Here is a 17,192-nt window from a genome sequence, read left to right on the forward strand (position 1 = left end):
AATAAGAAATGTTTCGTTTGATGTATTCCGACCGACCCATCAAAACTGCCCCTACCTGATCATTTTTCCCCCCTTTTTTTTGTCGTAGGGAAATCCGGTTACTGAAATGGTAAAAATGGCGGACAGGCGGCTGCCAAAAGGGTACATCATTTTTTCCCTACAGTTTTCAAGATAGGATTATTTTATTTTGCAGATCAATTGTACATACATTAGAGATGTGAATACTACATGGATATAGTTTTTGGTCATTTTTGAGAAAAATACTAGCTGTTGAACGAAGTCACTTTTTTGCAAAATATTGCATAAAGGGTACCCCATTTTTCCGATTAACTCCTCCTACAGTTTTCAAGATAGGCAGGTCTTATTTCACAGATCAGTTGGTCATATATTAGAAATATGCATGTTACTTGGATTTTGATTTTTGATCATTAATGGGGGAAATGCCATTTGTTGAACTTAGTCATTTCTATGCAAAATATCCTAATAGGGTACACTGACTTTGTTTTGATGTCACCTCCTACAGTTTTTAGAATAGAAAGTTTTTATGATACACGGCGTTAACATTCACAAGAGTTATTTTCCTTCTTCGGTGAATCTAGGGTCAACCAGCATAAGGTGTTGTTTTCCCTCTGTAACATTACTAACTTTATGGGGCAGTGTCTGATGAATGAAATCTATATGTGTATGTTCATTGTTTTCTTTGTTGCCCCATACTTTGCCAATAAAGGTATGATATAAAATTGTCAAAAGACGTTGAAACATTTGAATTTTTTTTACAGGTAAAGTACAAAGGATATAGAGAGAAAATGGGTACAAAGGGAAATAATCTTGCAAATGGAAATTGTTCTCTATTGATATGAAAAATGCCAGTTCTGTTCACACAAAGACAGTTCGGTTTGCTGTCACATTGACAGCCTTCCACTTGTTTTCAGTACTTTAATTTTTTTTTCCTTTATGAGAAAATACATATCGTCTAACGTGCGTTTAAACTTTAGGTTCCATATGTTTTTGTTTTGTTTTTGTTTTTTGTTTTTTTGGTTTGTGTGTGTGTGTGTGTTTTTTTGTTTTTTGTTTTGCTGCATTTTACAAACATCTAAGCTATGTTGATGAAGTTTAAGTAAGAGTCATGGAGTAATAAATGTGTAAATCTGTGATTTTCATAACATTTATCATTGTGTTAGATAATTCCAGAAATGAAAACCTACCTACCTACCCACCTTGAAAAATATGGGTCAGATCACATTAAAGAAATTTTAATGATGGCCTGAGGTTATTCAAGACACACTCGACCAAAAATGTCCAACGTTATGTGAACACTTTCTTAAGGTTCAAGTTTCATAAAAGCTATTTACCTTTGAGCTAAGTTTTGTATGGGGAGATATAATATGGATTATCTTTAAAATATCTTCTTCTGAAGAACAGCAGAGCTACAACTGGTCAAACCGATACAAGCTTCTTCATATATTGGCTCGTTACGTGATCGGGAGGTCAGGGTTCGATTCTCTATCCCAGCACTGCGTCAAACCTAATATCTTTCAAGCTCTTGTTTTCAGATATAGTAAATTAGTGACTGGTTCTTCGCCAAGCGCTCTGCATTAGAATGGAAATTACGGGTCTTTCGGGTTAGACGTTAAAACGAGCTCCCGTAACACGATAGTGTTGGAAAGGTAAAACATCCTCGAGGACTGCCAGGACCATATCGCCTTACATAGGTCAAAATTGGTGACACTTCACCGATTGCAAGTGACGTCTCCACATGAATAAAAAATTCTTAAATTGGACAGTCGATCATTCTAGTGATGGTCGGTATCTGCGCTTGCTGTATGATCGAAAGGTCGTCGATAAACCTAAGTCGCGATAAACCTAAATCAAACAAAAGAGGCTGCAACCGTTCCTTTGCCAAGCGATCGGCACTTTGAAGTGAAAATTGCTGGTCTTTTGGATGAGTCCTTCAAAACCGAGTCCCCGTGTCACGACAGGCGTTGGCACGCTAAAGACTCGAAAGCCCTGAGTTCCGAGTACGGAGCAAGCACTCTGCCGACTGCGTTACCCTGACGGTCGTTAAATAGGGAATAGTGTTAATATCTGCATCCTCTGTTTGACTCTTTGTTATGATTATTTGGAAGTCTACCGATTGAACTACCGTGACGGTAGTGGGCTCGAAAACACGTGGGAATAGATCTCTTTTAGAACAAGAGGCCTAAGAACCGTAACAATCACCATAGTATTAAAAAAAGACTGCATGTAAAAGATCAATAAAAGTCTAAAATAAATTGATAGAGGAAGATGTGTTGCCCAAAGCAGGAGAAATGGGATAATAAGGACAGGGTGCGAAAAAAACACCCGTCCACTCGTCCAGGACGAGTGAAAATCAGCCGAGGACGGTTGAATGTGCTTGTCTCTGGTGACTAGTAAAATTTTTGCCGTGATAATAAAAATGCTTCTTGTTTCCAACTTTAAAGTTATATTGTATTTCTATTCAACGAAATGTGGACTGTTTGCCTGTCCTTATGCACTAAAAAGACTATATTCCCTATTAGAAGTCGATCCCTTCTGACCGCGAGTTGTCATAAATAGCGCGTCTGGTTGAACGAAACTTCAATAAAGAGTAAGATATAAACCATATTTCCGGACTGAATTGGTCATTCTTTATTATTAATATTACATTTTACGTTATATTGAAGGAAATGTCCATTTAAATTACGTAATATCTATTGCAATGTATACTGTACATTTTATTTTAAAAAAGGCGTATAATTATTTGCCGTGGAAGACAAAGAAGTCATTCCGGAAAGGTAATCTTTTTATCCCCCCTTAATCGAAGATTCGGGGGCATATAGTTTTGTCCTGTCAGTCTGTTTGTCCGCAGAGACTTTAATCTTGCCCATCACTTTTGATTGGTTGAAGATATGGCTTTCATATTTCACAGGTGTATTCCTTTTGACAAGACCTTTCTTTGGGTACCAACATATTTGACCTCTTGACCTCAGAGTTTGACCCACTTTTGCAAAATTTTACCAAATTTTTAACCTTGGCTATAACTTTTGAACAGTTGGTACATTGAGCTTTCATTTTTCACATGTGCATTCCTTATGAGAAGTCCTTTCCTTGGGTATAAATATTTTTGACCTTGGAGTTTGACCCACATTTAAAAAACTTTAACCTCTTGAATCTTTTGAACGGTTAGTACTAGCCAGGCTTTCATATTTCACAGGTGTATTCCTTGTGACAAGACCTTTCTTTGGATACCAACAATTTTGACCCTTTGACTTTGGAGTTTGACCTACTTTGAAAAACTTTAACCTTTGCCATAGTTTTGAACAATAGGTGCTAGGGCTTTCATAATTAACATGTGTATTTCTTGTGACAAGACCTTCCCTTGGGTACCAACAGTTTTGACCCTTTTTTTTCTTTGACCTTGGAGTTTGCCCTGGAACCTAAATCGAAATTTCTAAACCTAATTGTACATTTCAAAATATGGCCAGTCATATGCAAAAACATTTTCTTTAGGAAGTGGAAGCGATTACAAGAAAGTTTGACGGACAGACGGAGATATAGCTTTCTTTAGAAAGTGCAGGTATGACAGATTATGAATCCCTTTCCAATAATCAAAACCGAAATACCCTGATAAATTGTTTTATATTTTTTAATTTTGGTTAAAACTTTAAAAGATAAATAATAGTGTCGTTGTTTTGAATTTAAAAAGAATAAATCAAATGACTATGTTCTTTACATATCTACAAGATTTATTGAGAATCGAATAACATCAAACATCGATCTGAATCACCAGGGTTAAGATTCATAAGAGCAGTTATGATTGATTAATCTGGTATCATTACTAATTTATTGATTAAACTGGTATCATAACTCAAGGTGTTTTCTTTTAAATAGTTTTCGCAGTCTTGAAAGTATAGAAACTTGACTCTTTTTCAAGGACTTTTCTTCTGAAGATGAGGTTTTAAAGATCACATTCTCATCAATGCAGAGACAGGAAGGTTTTCGACAATTGCTGTTCTTTTTTTCTCTTTGAAGTTTCTTTGTAATATCCACCAGGACTTTGTCGATATTCCATTGTAGAGAAACGGAAACCTCCACAAAACTGCAGTTGTTCTCTTGTGCCAATTTCAAACCCTCTATAATAGTTAAAAGAATTTTGAATTCTAGTATGTGTATTGTGCATTACAACTTTACCTCGTTAATACTGTTAACAGGTTTATTTTCGCCCTTTCACACTTGCAAACTACTAAGCCCCATTTTGAATTCGCCCAGGAACAGTTGTGTTAAAGGGAAAATACTGTTTTTTCGAGGGCGAAAGGGGTGAAAATAAAACGGGGCGAAAATTTTCCAGTATGTAGTTACAGTTCTAACTCGCAAAACCGACTTACCTGAACTGGAAACTTCCCGGAATCTTATTAGGTCTACTTTGTTTGCAACGATATAAACAGGTTTTGTGTCGCCTATTTCTCTTTTGATCTTCTTTAGTTTATTGGAGATGAAATTAAATGACCTTTTATCAGTTACAGAGTAAACCATCAGAAATGCATCGTATTGGTTGTTGTCTCCATGATTCTGAAGAAAGAATGCATCAATTAGAGATAATTTGCGAGTAAACAGACAATAAACATATATATATATATATATATATATATATATATATATATATATATATATATATATATATATATATGCATTTCCTAGAGCACCGTCCCTTGATGTCTTCAGTAGACTGGCAACCATTAATACACCTTTATCTTGTAATCTATTTACATTTATACACCCACCACGGTAAAATTTGTTTAAATTTTTCGATTATGTACATTTTCTCAATTTTATGTGATACACACATTATTGAATTACTGTTCTACATAAGTTATGAGGAGGAATGCTGTCCAGACAGTTACACTTCTGAGACATGTATATCCTAGAGCACTGTCCCTTGAAATCTTTTGTAGTTCAGGGACTCAATTGTAATGCCATATACGGCTTCCTGGTGTAAGGGAGATAATTCAAATTACTCATCAACTCTGTTTTGCTTAGACTCAACATCTAGTATTTTCATGTTCTGTATTGCTGTATGTTCATGTATTTTCTTGTCCTCTTGAGTGTTACAAATTATGCTTGTATCTATGTTATGCCCCAAATAAATTCTATTCTATTCTATATATATACATGTACGTGAAGAAGATACATGCGTACATGTATTTTACAGTCCCTGAAACGTTCTACTTTCCCATTTTTCCGTTCGCTCACCGTTCGTTCAGCGTGCGTTCACCGTTCGTTCACCGTACGTTCACCGTTCGCTCTCCGTTCACAGTTTTGCGTTCACCGTTCACCGTGCGCTCGCGTTCACCGTTCACAAAGCGTTCAGCGTTCGCTCTTCGTTCCGTTTACTTTGCGTTCACCTTGCGTTCAGCGTTCACCTATCGTTCAGTTGTCATTGCCATTCGGAACTCCCAAGTGAAAGGACTTATCTTTTTGTAGGTAAGGAGTTACAGATTTTTTAATTTAATACTAACATATCGTGTTTGAAGAATCATTATTTCATGGGGGGAAAATCTAAGATATATATTTTTTATTATTCTAACTTAGCTATCAGGTTATTTTTTAAATTACTCTGGGAAAAAAATGTTGTTACATGTATAAGCACATCCTGTACCTATGTGTAGAACGATGCTGAAATATTAAATTTAACTAAGGCCAATGTGCAAATACTTCAAGCACTGCAACATTTTGATGTTTTGTTAAAGACGACAAATCGTTAATGGAGATATAATTATCCAAGTCAAATAATTACGCAGCAAAATTACGAAAATATTTATTTCTAACGCGTTTTTTTTATTCAATTACTACAGAAAATATGATAGAACTAGTTCTGAGAGTTATACATAGTACTGCGGATATCCTGTTAATTTATTATCTTTGGAGCGAATTAAATTGATAGTGTGTTTAAAGGAAATATTTATTTAAAATGTAATGCACTACAGAATATTCGCTACTATAACACATGTATGTAAAGTATATAGTTATAGAGAAAAAAATCTTTCTTCGCCGTAACTTTATATGTTTGCTATTCGATATAATTAATAACCCCCCCCCCTTTTCCCCTAAATCGGTTAATTTGTCAGTACTGTATTTCCAGAAAATTTTAATTAACCTGTTAAAAAAAAGTTAAGGTCTTTTTTAGAACAAAAATTTCAGTCTCAAAACAAACATGCATCTAAAAAAGTCACAATACAATTATAGTAGTTCAAAATGTACACGTGTCGGCGGTGGTATTTGAAATTGGCAGAGAGTATGTTTCAAATTCAAGTGTTAATGCCCAATATATTTTATTCACTAATTATTCAAATGTTGGTGTCAAATCTAGAAAAGATAAAAATAAATGTTATAACTTGTTGGAAATACTCGCAACTTCGTCTTCGATGTGACGAAACTTTCACACTTGCACAGTGTCGAATGATTTTGATTGACACGACAAGCACGTGGACTTCGTGTGAACTTGAAGCAGGAAAATAAAAACGAGTAATACTGTCAAACAGATGGATATGATTTGTTGATAAAAAAAAAAGTTACTTTCACTGTCTAATATATTTAGAAAAAAATATCAGAGTTATTGTTTGATATAGGTGCAAACATTTAGTGAAGCCTGAAAGGAAGGGGGGGGGGGCTGAAACGGAATCTCTCTCTCTCTCTCTCATTTGTTTGTTTGATAAAAACTATAACAGCATATTACTTAAATATCAAAGTCTGAAAATTGAATTAATAACAAATAATATGAATATGTATCTTTGTATTATCTTGTCTGAGTATAATCACGGCCATCTACAGATACATGTAGAAGTCTGCTCAATAAATCATCATGAAAAATAGAAATGACACATAATATATTATTGTATTAAACATTTAAAATACGAGCGTATAAATGCAAAACGTCCACTGACCTTTGTAATTAATTTTTTTTATTACTCTACATGAAATCGCCTTGACACGGAGATACATATATGAATGGATGTTACAATCGCTTTAATTCATTCTATAAGTCAGAAGTTTTCTCTGATTTGTTATCAAATAAGAATAAACATTTTTATTTTCCAGCTAAAAAAATATCTTTTATACTTCAGCGTTCGGCAACAATTGCAATGTTTTAATGCGTTAAAAATCGTGTGATTAAAAACTTAATGTGCATGAATCGTCTTTCTTAGGACAATTTTGGAGAATTTATTTTATTTACTTATTTATTCATTCATTTACTGGTTTACTTATTTATTATTATTTTTTTTTTTTGGCACCTGACATTATAATACAATAAAATAGTTTCAATGCAAGGAAAAGATCAGAGGCATTCCGAATATATCGTTCATCTTGCGTTCACCGTTCGTTCACCGTTCACTTTGCGTTCGCGTTTGCGCTCCGTTCGCGTTCTGCGTTCGCTCACCGTTCACACATCGTTCACTCACCGTTCGCTCTGCGTTCGTTCAGCGTTCGCTCACCGTTCAAGTGGGAAAGTAGAACGTTTCAGGGACTGTAGTTCAATATAAAATGTGTTGTCAATTATTTGTGATTTAAAAGCATACAGTTTAGCACTTAGCTATAATAGTTCTTTATCGATAATTATATTTACCTGAACATGCATATCAGCTTCCACAAAGTTAAGAGTTGATTCTTTACCCCCTAAAACTACAGGGACAGATATATTATTGGGATCTGGTCCTGTAGAAAAAAAAACCAAACATTCATAAATAAGCAAAACTTCTTCATAAGAAATACAAAATCATATATTACAGAACTCGCAGAGGTTTTACTGTAAAAAAATTTCAGCATAGTACCAACCTTCTGGGCATGATCTGAGAAACTCAGAAGTTCTCATTTGTTGAAGAAGGAATGATTTTCCAACTCCAGGAATCCCAAAGATTATAATATTGTGTTTCTTGATGTCGCTTTCTTGGAAGCAATCATCACTTTTAAAAGACATTGTTGAAAATCCAGATCCTCGCCTTTCTTGGCTTTCAATTTCAAAACTGGTCAAAGAACTTGTAGAAACTCGAAGTGAGTCGCCGCGGTTCTTAAAACCCCATTTTGTTCTGCGAAAGTTTCGAACCCTTTCCACAATTAGGGTTTCCTGTGGCATGAAAGATTCAGTGAAGGTTTCTGACCGATTTCTATCCGGTAGGTAAAGTGTTCTGTCAAATCTTCCAAAGTCAGAGAAGGACTGTGTCTGAGGTTGAAGACGACAGAGGGAAGTTTTTTTTCTTCTTTGTTTTATGCTCTCGTCCATGTTGCCGCAAGAAATGTTGATCATAGACATGTATGGGTTAAGATAGCATTTATATACATTGTTCTACTAGACATTTAATCTCATTAGTCATTTTCAACGCCAACAGCTTTTTTTCCTGGAAACACCGTAATTACTTCGAGGAATGTGACAGATAATTGGGCATACGTGACAAAAGACTATAAGTGGTAATGGCTAGGATCTACCACTAAAATCAGATTTTGATGTAGAAGTTTACAGCTAAATTCTTAGAGTCTTTTGGGTTTATCATCTTTTTTGTATTACATCAAGTATACATTGATGATATCTCAAAATTGGCACCGCTGTAAACGTAAACAAAATGCCACAAAATTAAAACTAAAAGGTTTATGAAATTGAAAGAACATTAATGTTTTCACTTCTAAGGCTCAATATTTGGTTATCTGTTCTTGGGACCGCACTTCACAGCGTCTCCTCCTTCGTAGACTGTTACATGTATAGGGTCTTCGAATATGTTACGGGGGAAGGGGGGTCCCCTTCAAATGTCAGTCGCAATGCGCTTCAGATCAACATTTCGTTTACATGCCGATTGAACTTTCCATGTTATATTTTGGTCTAAGATTAACTGTTCACTGTAGGATGTTGGTATTCTCAACTTTCCACCAAGCGCTCGTGCAGAAACATGACGAAGCGCATTGTCGTCCTGGAAAACTCACAGCCGGTTTGTTATATGTCTTGCATTAATTGAACTTATTTTCTCTCTCGTTTCACTACTTTCAAAACAAGCTAATTCAGAGAATTTGTGTCCCCCGCTTAATGAAAAAAGAAGAGCATGCGCGGTTCTAAGGGTCCGGACCTCCCACCCTCTGGAATTTGCAGTTATTATATGTACATACTGAATCAAAGCCTTATTATTAAGAAATAGGCTTTTCACGGATGGGAAAGGAGTTTCGATTTTTTCCCCAAGAATTTTCTGGGTTGGAAATTTTTGGACCAAGGCGGAACACCCCCCCCCCCTTTCTGGAAAAAAATCCTGGATCGGCGCCTGGAAGAGGATGGAAGAAATGGAATAATTCTGTAGATGGAAAAAAAAATCAACCTTGACCTTTTAGCTTTTGGCCTTAAGGCCACATAAATTTAGATTTTCGTCCTAATTTGCTTAAAAAATTGGGGCGGATGGGCGGATTTTATTATTTTATTTTCTATTACTGTTAACATCTACATAACGATCTTGTGCAAAATTTTCACATTGTAAATCCCAATATATATATATATATATATATATATATATATATATATATATATATATATATATATATATATATATATATATGTATGATTTCTTATTCTTTAAAATGTTTACAGAAGATTCTTTTTACATAAAATATTTATCACACTGTAATAATGATTTTATGAGAACGTTTATACACACCACACGTCATGACTGCTTGTATGAAATTGGGCGCGGATCCAAATACTTTGTACATATTGGTGCTTTACGTGTTATTCACCACTTCTCAATGGCCTTTTTCTAAATATATATTTTTTGTTTTGACTAACAACTACTTGTACTTTGTCTGAAAATATCACAGATTTCCATTGTCCTTATAAGGTTTAATTTTTTGTTCTTGACACGTTCGATATTGTTAAAATTTTAAACAACACATGGCGTATATAATTTAGGTTTTACTAAACAGATCTAATAGATTTACCATGTAATTATATAAAGTCCGCCGACAACTTGTATTATATGTCTGATATGACTTTCCACACGCTCCTGTGGTAAAAATAGTGCCACACGACTTTTAATACAAACGAAGAGAGTAATATCCATTTAAAGTTTCAGCCAATCAAAATGCAATGCACGTGCTTGTGCATGCTCTGAAGAATTCTTGTATTTATCATGCTGTAGAACATGTACCGATTTTCAAAGCACTTCGAAAAAATATGAACGTGAATTAAAAACTATATCAATTAAATGTCGATCATTTCTCTCGCAACAACGCAAAATGCGAACAAAAAAAAAACGCGAGTTATCATTCAAAAAGGATAAATTGTGTGTTTGTTTTTTGTTTAATGTCCCTTTTGAGAATTTTTCACTCATATTGAGACGCCAACACTTGCCGGTGGAGGGCTGCAAATTTAGACCTGTACTCGGCTCAAAGGGCCATTGAGCAGTGAGGGATCTTTTTCGTGCCCACACTTACTGCGACACGGGACCTCGGTTTATACGGTCTCATCCGAAGGACCGATTTCCACGTCCCGCAGTGGATTCGAACCCGCGTCGTAAGGATCAACTCCTTAATTACTCCGCGACTCTAGAGCAGACACTCTATATAACCACTGCGCCATATGACATGTGTGTATGTCCAATTTTTGATTATTAAAATTCTCACGCATATGAGAGCTTTTCGCAAAGTTCGAGGACTTTGGTTTTGACATTTTTACTAAATGTCATATTATATATCCAATTTTGTAGATATGTATTAACGATTAATTTGAATTTAAAGTTTTAAATATATCATGAAATATTTTTAAAAAATTTAATGTAAAACAACGAAAATGGGATCACGGAGCATTCAAAATTTAGTTGTTTACAAATAATGTACCGGTACTTGATGTCTGTAGTCATATTTCTGTAAAGTGGCGCAAAACGAAACTACAGGTTCTGTGAGCGAGCTCATAAAATAATATCCCCCCCAACCCCCGCCGTAAAAGTTAAAGTGTCCATTAAACTTTTGTAAATGTGACCTTGAACTTGCAAAAAAGACAAAGTCGCGGGTCAAAAGCAATCTCTGAACCAAGTATAAGCTTCCAGTGATTCTCCATTACAAAATTGTAGCTTACACAAGCACTTATCCTTTTTTTCTGGCAAGTGACCTTGAACTTAGAGGAATGACCTTGGGTTAAGGTACAGACTTAACCTCGGGTCAAAACTATCTCTATACCAAGTATGTGGTTCCATTCTCCATTACAAAGTTATAGCCCGGACAAAAATTTTATACTTTTTCTGCCAGTGATGTTGGACTTGTCAGAATTGGTCAAGTTCATGACAAATCCTCGAGTCATAAGCAATCTCTGTACGAAGTATGAGCTTCCAGTGATTCTCTATTGCAAAATAACAGCCCGGACAAGATTGCATGATGATATGTTTATCTTGAATTCCCTTAATATAACATTATTTCCGCAAAATTTTCGAACAGCCCTCGTATACACGAGTTGTCCCATGTCACCTTCCTTATGTGTTATCATTACTGCACTAAGTACAGTTGTCACTTTCCGTTGACAAGAGAGGCTCTCTCTGACTGTGTCAGTTTTCTACACTGTTTATTCATCCAAAATGGATGAAGATTTCCACCTTCTAAGGTTATCATTGTTCTAAACATTATTTAGTTTCAAGAATCAGGACTTAATTTTTACGCGTGCTCACATTTTTATATTATATATTAGAATTTTGATGTATACTCAAAATAGCAAATGAGTATTCTACACATGTAATTGTATGTATGTTGTTGAAAGTAATATCAAACATCGCAAATGCCTCTTTATTAAGAAGTTTCAGCAAACTTACAAACAAGCAAACAGAACTACAGCCGTCTCCTGACGTAGTAGGCAGACGTAATTATATTATTACTGATCACAGTAATGAACTTTAATGCAGCAAAATATTTACTATCGCAAGATGATTAATTGCCAGGAGTGATAAACAAGTCTCATGCTCGTGACTAGAGACAAGATGCACACATCACTAAAATGACGCAACATTTATTTTTGAAACATGATTAATATTGCAAGGGAGGATAAACGAGTTCTTTTCACGTGACGGGAGACAAACACTTCATGACTTGTATGCTATAAACATTGAAAAACATAATAGTCATTTCCTATATATAATTAAATTTTACACGTATTCAGTTTTTGAAAAGTTTTATTCAATCAAACAGTAAAGCTATTTCGCTCCTTTAAATTATTTTAAAGTAAGGCAAAAAATACAATTGAATTTTCCAGTAATGATGAAGACGTTCACCCCAAGCTCATGAATTTACTACATTTGTAACAGCTAACAGTACATATTATAGGTTAGCATCTTAATCACTCCATTAGAGCATCTAAGCCTCCGCGTTCCTGTAACTTCTGAACTCTCCTCCTGCAGTTGCTTGTAGATTTCTCGTACAATTTCATCGGATAATTACTCGCATCAGAAAAGGGAATACCTGCAGAACACAGTCTTTAGCTTGTATTTGTTTATTTTTTTAAGGCATCTGTTCCTTCCACTGCAAAAACAATTCATACTTTAAAAGGTTTTTGTTCATTTTTCTTTTCAGAATTGAAAAGAGTATTATGTAATTCAATAGAAATCATTTTCGCTGCACTCGTACATTAATTATTTCTTTAAAATCCGAGACCTATTACGTCATACTTTGGTGGATTGACTTTTGCATTACCTGTCTCAACTATCCAGTGTTTGGCAAACATATCAGTTGGCCCGTTTAATCTTCGCATGTACCAAATCACATTCCATTTGAGAGTGTCCCCTCTCTAAGTAATTGTTGGTTAGAATTTGATTTGGAGGCTTATAACTGAAAAAATGTATGGAAAATTCGTTTCTGTCCAGAGTCTGGCATGCAGTATCGAGGGGCACTGCATCGTTGGAAGCTTATACTTGGTACAAAGATTATTTATGACCTGAGAGTAACATGACTTTGACCCAAGGTCATTCAGACAAGTTCAAGGTCACTGATAGAAAAAAACTATAAAATTCCTGTACGGGCTATAACTTTTTAATTATGATACATGAATCATTGGAAGCTCTGTACTTGGTCCAAAGAATTTTTATGACCTGAGGTTGTGTGTTGACCTTTACCCAAGGTCATTCTGGCAATAGCAAGGTCACTGACAGAAAAAGTATAAAATTCTGTGACATTGTAATGGAGGGTCATCGGAAAAACATACTTGGTACATAGATTGTTTATGACCTGAGGGTGTGTCAAAACCTTAACTCAAGGTGACGAGTTCAAGGTCACTGGCAGCAAAAGCGTAAAATTCACAACAGGTCTATAATATTTCACTCAAAGATTACTTATGACCAAAGAACGTGTAATATATTTTTTTTTATCCAATGCCATTTTGTAAAGTTCGAGGTCCGTTTACAAAACTGCAAATATGTACTTTATAAAACTTGCAACAGGGTATTTTGTGAGCTCGCTCTTGGTACCTAGTTGAGTCAAAATTTTTGAACTGCTTTGTGTTCAATTTTCCATTTCTCGACATACGTGTACATTTTTCTTACAGATTGTGAACTATCTAGATTTTGTATCTATGTCGATTTCCAATGATTTGACTCTGAGGGAATGATTGAATCTGCTTTCTTATGAAATCTTTGTTTCTGCTAATATGTTTTCTTCTTCTCTCTGTAGAAGGATATAGTTGCCCCTTCTTTGTTATGACACCGTTTTTTCTGAAATGTGGAAAGTCTTTAGAATTTTTTTCTTATAGAATTCATGCATATTTCATTTAATTGAAAAATAATAATAGATAGTTTTGTACTTCGACGAGATCTTTCACCCGATTTTTTTTCTTCTCTTTTGAGTTATCGTGCTATTGTTCTCTGTTTTTCGTAAGTTAGATCCCAGTAAACTGAATATTTCACGTTCGTTTTATGATGCTTATCCACTCGATCGTGTCTTGTTTTCTTATTTGAATCTCTCTTACGTAAATCAACTGGTGATGATTCTATGTGATCCTCCGAACTTCTTTCATTTACCGTTCATATTTCCTTGTATGGCACCTCCGTGTTTTTTTTCTTCGGTAACCAATGACTTCTGTCTCTTTTTATCACTGATGTCTCCTTCAGAGGCCTCACTTCAATGACTTAGAAAAATTCAATAATTATTATAATTCCTTTTCATACATATCCAAGCGCACCCAGAATGTACTTATAAATTGTTCAGCGTTCATTTGTGTTTTTAGGTTCTGTTTTAATACTCCTAGTGTCATTAAAATGATGTGATGCTTGTCTACATATTAACTCAATCATTTGATCTTCATTTTTTCCCGTTTCCTGTGTTCATATTTAAGAAGGCTCATAAACGTAGAAGTTACGACTGACGTAAGATTAAAGATACGAATACGTAACTTGCTATATTTACAAAGCCACTCGTAGACGTACATGTAAGTTACGAATTCTTAAATCAAATGTACGATTGTGCGTACGCATGCGCTTTCGTTAGTTTCACTTTTCAGTGCGCGAATTTTTACTTCTGTCGTCTGCGATCATGGAGGTTCCTCAGATGGACGTAAAGAAACAACGGAAAGCTAATTTTAGCGATTTGGAGGTGGAAATGTTAGTGGACGCGGTGTCCACTAACTGCAGGGTTCTCTATGGGAAATTTTCTCCCTGTCTGACCAACAGCATGAAGACGGAGCCGAGGCCTGGGAGGCTGTCACAGAGAAGCAAACAATTAGGAATGACATCTTTTTCTTGATATGCAATCTTTTAAAATTGAAAAACGCTTCCTTAAGAAATTGTAAGAGTAAAAGTATAATCACAACTATTTGTTTTATGTATGAATAGACTGAAATTAATCATTATTTTTATGTGAAAAATAAACTGTAAGAGATAATGTTAGAGTTTTTAAAAGAGCTGTTTAACTTTATCACTATATATATGTATTTATAACCCTGTCGTTACGTAAAAACCTTAGTATTATTTTCTTTGACATTCAAGTTTTTTTTCTTCGTTTACAATTACCATATTCAAATACACATGCATTTACATGTAGAGTAAATGCTGTTAGTCTGCAGTGCAGAAGGGAAATGACGGACATTTAAAATAATGGTGAGACCTTCAGTCATTTGTTAAAAACAAAAGAAAGCCAGCGAAAGAAGAGTGTGCGACAGACAGGTTGAAGGGCATGTCAATTTTTATGGAATTATTTAAAACTGTTGTCGTTGAACATTCTATGATTTATATTACATCTGTTGGAAGGTAGGTATTAGCTTATAGGTTGAGTGAAGGACACATGCTGATGCAAACATGAGTAGATATTTTGTTATCATGTGTAGATATTTTATTATAATTTATGTGTGTACTGACAAAATAGTAAAGTTTTTAGATGGCATACTTGAAAAGATTTGTAAAAAGGTATATGCATAAAAAAATTTTCCTGGTTTACTTTTGTGTGTATAGAGTGGTGTCCTTATGTGTGATTGTATAATAATTCATGAGATAATTCATGATTGAGGGTAAGTATTAACTAACATCAGTGCACCTAATGTGGAAATGTCATGTCTTCCATGTAATATATACCCTATGTGTCTGTAACTGTCTAGGGAGATAATAAGTTCGATTCCCATCACTACTGCACAGCATGTTCTCAAGTAGTGTTTTATGATTAGGTCTCCAAGCATGAACTAATATCTGTTTGCACGATGTTAATGTTCATATCTTGAATTCTTTCTGTGTCTTTTTTTTTCAGTTTCTGTCTTTTTTGAATTTAAAACAGAATAAATTTAAATTAGTGCACTGTTATAGTCAGGTGAAAATTTAATAAATGTATTAGATCAAATGAGCTTAATGCACTCCCTATAATTTTGTTCTGTTTTTTTTTTTAATTGTGTATATGCTATTAAAATAATCAAATTGCACCAGGTCCTGTTAATATAAATTGACCCAAGAATTTAAAAAAATGCTTTTATCTTGTCAACAACTTTAGATCTTGCAGAAAATTCCTCAGACCTCAATATGCGGAATTGAAGATGGGGTTGATACCAGTACTACATGCACATCATCGAACATGTCCCAAGGGATATCTACTCAGGTACATGTATCACAGGGAGGTCAAGAGAGATGTGTTGAGGCAGTCCCTTCAGTGATTATCACAGAGGGTAAGATTTTGACAATATATTTGTGTCATTATATATATATAGAGAGAGAGAGAGAGAGATAGATCTAGATCTTGAGAGTACTGAATGCGTTTCAACACAAACACACAGACACATGACATTGTGTGTATTTTTTCCCATAATTGAAAAAGTATATTTACATAAAGAAATACATCTGTTGCAGTTCCAGCTAAAGAACTTGTGTACTCAATTAATGATGGTGGACCAGTTGTCTCTTTAGGCTAGTACTTGCATATTCCAATGTGATTTGAGATTAAACGAAGCAGGATAAAAAAAAAATCTTAATACGTTTCTCATGTAGGCAGATGTATATGTAGTAACCTTGTTATCACTTATTTGTAAAGTATCAACAGGAACTGACTCATCTTTATTAAGTCAAGGTAAGTGTAAATCAATATGATCAGATACAAATGTATTTATTAGGAGAATATAAGGAATGAAATGTTAGTCATATATTGATATTCAAAATCCCAAAAATGTGGGTTCAAGTTTGGTAAAGTAAATCCATATCCCCCTTAAGGCTAGGATTTGGATCAAAATTTTTCTTGTTAATTTCATAGTGAAAACAAAGATTGAGTTTAGTCAGCTTGACTCAGTACTGTTTAAGATCGTGGCTCTTGTTTTTCTTCTTCTTCTTTTTTATTCCAGCATATATTAGTGAAAGTTTTAAATCATTTAGACATATTTTTTGCAAAAGAAATGATAATTGATATGCTATTTTAGTATTTTATACCAGTAATTGTCTGCAAGCATTCCTTTGACTTTACAGAGGAATCCTGTTTGCTAACAGCACCATCACCTAGACTTTCTAGAGGTACGAGAATTAAAGAAATAATTGGCTCAAACATTGTCTATGATGTACTGATCAATATGCCTTTTCTCTAGTTTTCAATTATAACAATAAGCATTTTAAAATTAGAGCCGAGCTCGTTGCAATGCAACGAATAGGTCTTCCGTCGGAGCTCCGGACAGGACAGAGCGACCTTGAGTCAAGGTCATGCAACATTTTAAGGTTATAAACAATCCTGTAAGGGGC

The 17,192-nt window shown here is 34.7% G+C and overlaps 2 protein-coding genes and 1 pseudogene across 2 annotated transcripts in view; 1 reads left to right on the top strand and 2 right to left on the bottom strand.

Annotated features, from left to right (window-relative positions):
* LOC133190841 (NAD-dependent protein deacylase sirtuin-6-like) overlaps nucleotides 1-17,192 on the bottom strand; it is a 66,660-nt gene that overhangs the window by 29,187 nt on the left and 20,281 nt on the right. The gene's annotated exons all lie outside the window — the stretch shown is intronic.
* LOC133190587 (GTP-binding protein Rit2-like) lies at nucleotides 3,862-8,275 on the bottom strand. Its single transcript, XM_061326286.1, has 4 exons — nucleotides 7,831-8,275; nucleotides 7,622-7,710; nucleotides 4,386-4,569; nucleotides 3,862-4,133 (listed from the first exon to the last, which is right to left on the bottom strand). Exons 1-4 carry the CDS (start codon nucleotides 8,273-8,275, stop codon nucleotides 3,862-3,864), a joined length of 990 nt encoding a protein of 329 aa, XP_061182270.1.
* Nucleotides 14,542-16,381, top strand: LOC133190588 (uncharacterized; annotated as a pseudogene).

This window comes from Saccostrea echinata, unplaced genomic scaffold (genome assembly GCF_033153115.1).
Source record: "Saccostrea echinata isolate AGI-Se365-2 ecotype Australia unplaced genomic scaffold, CSIRO_AGI_Sech_v1 ptg000022l, whole genome shotgun sequence".
Lineage (NCBI taxonomy): Eukaryota > Metazoa > Mollusca > Bivalvia > Ostreida > Ostreidae > Saccostrea > Saccostrea echinata.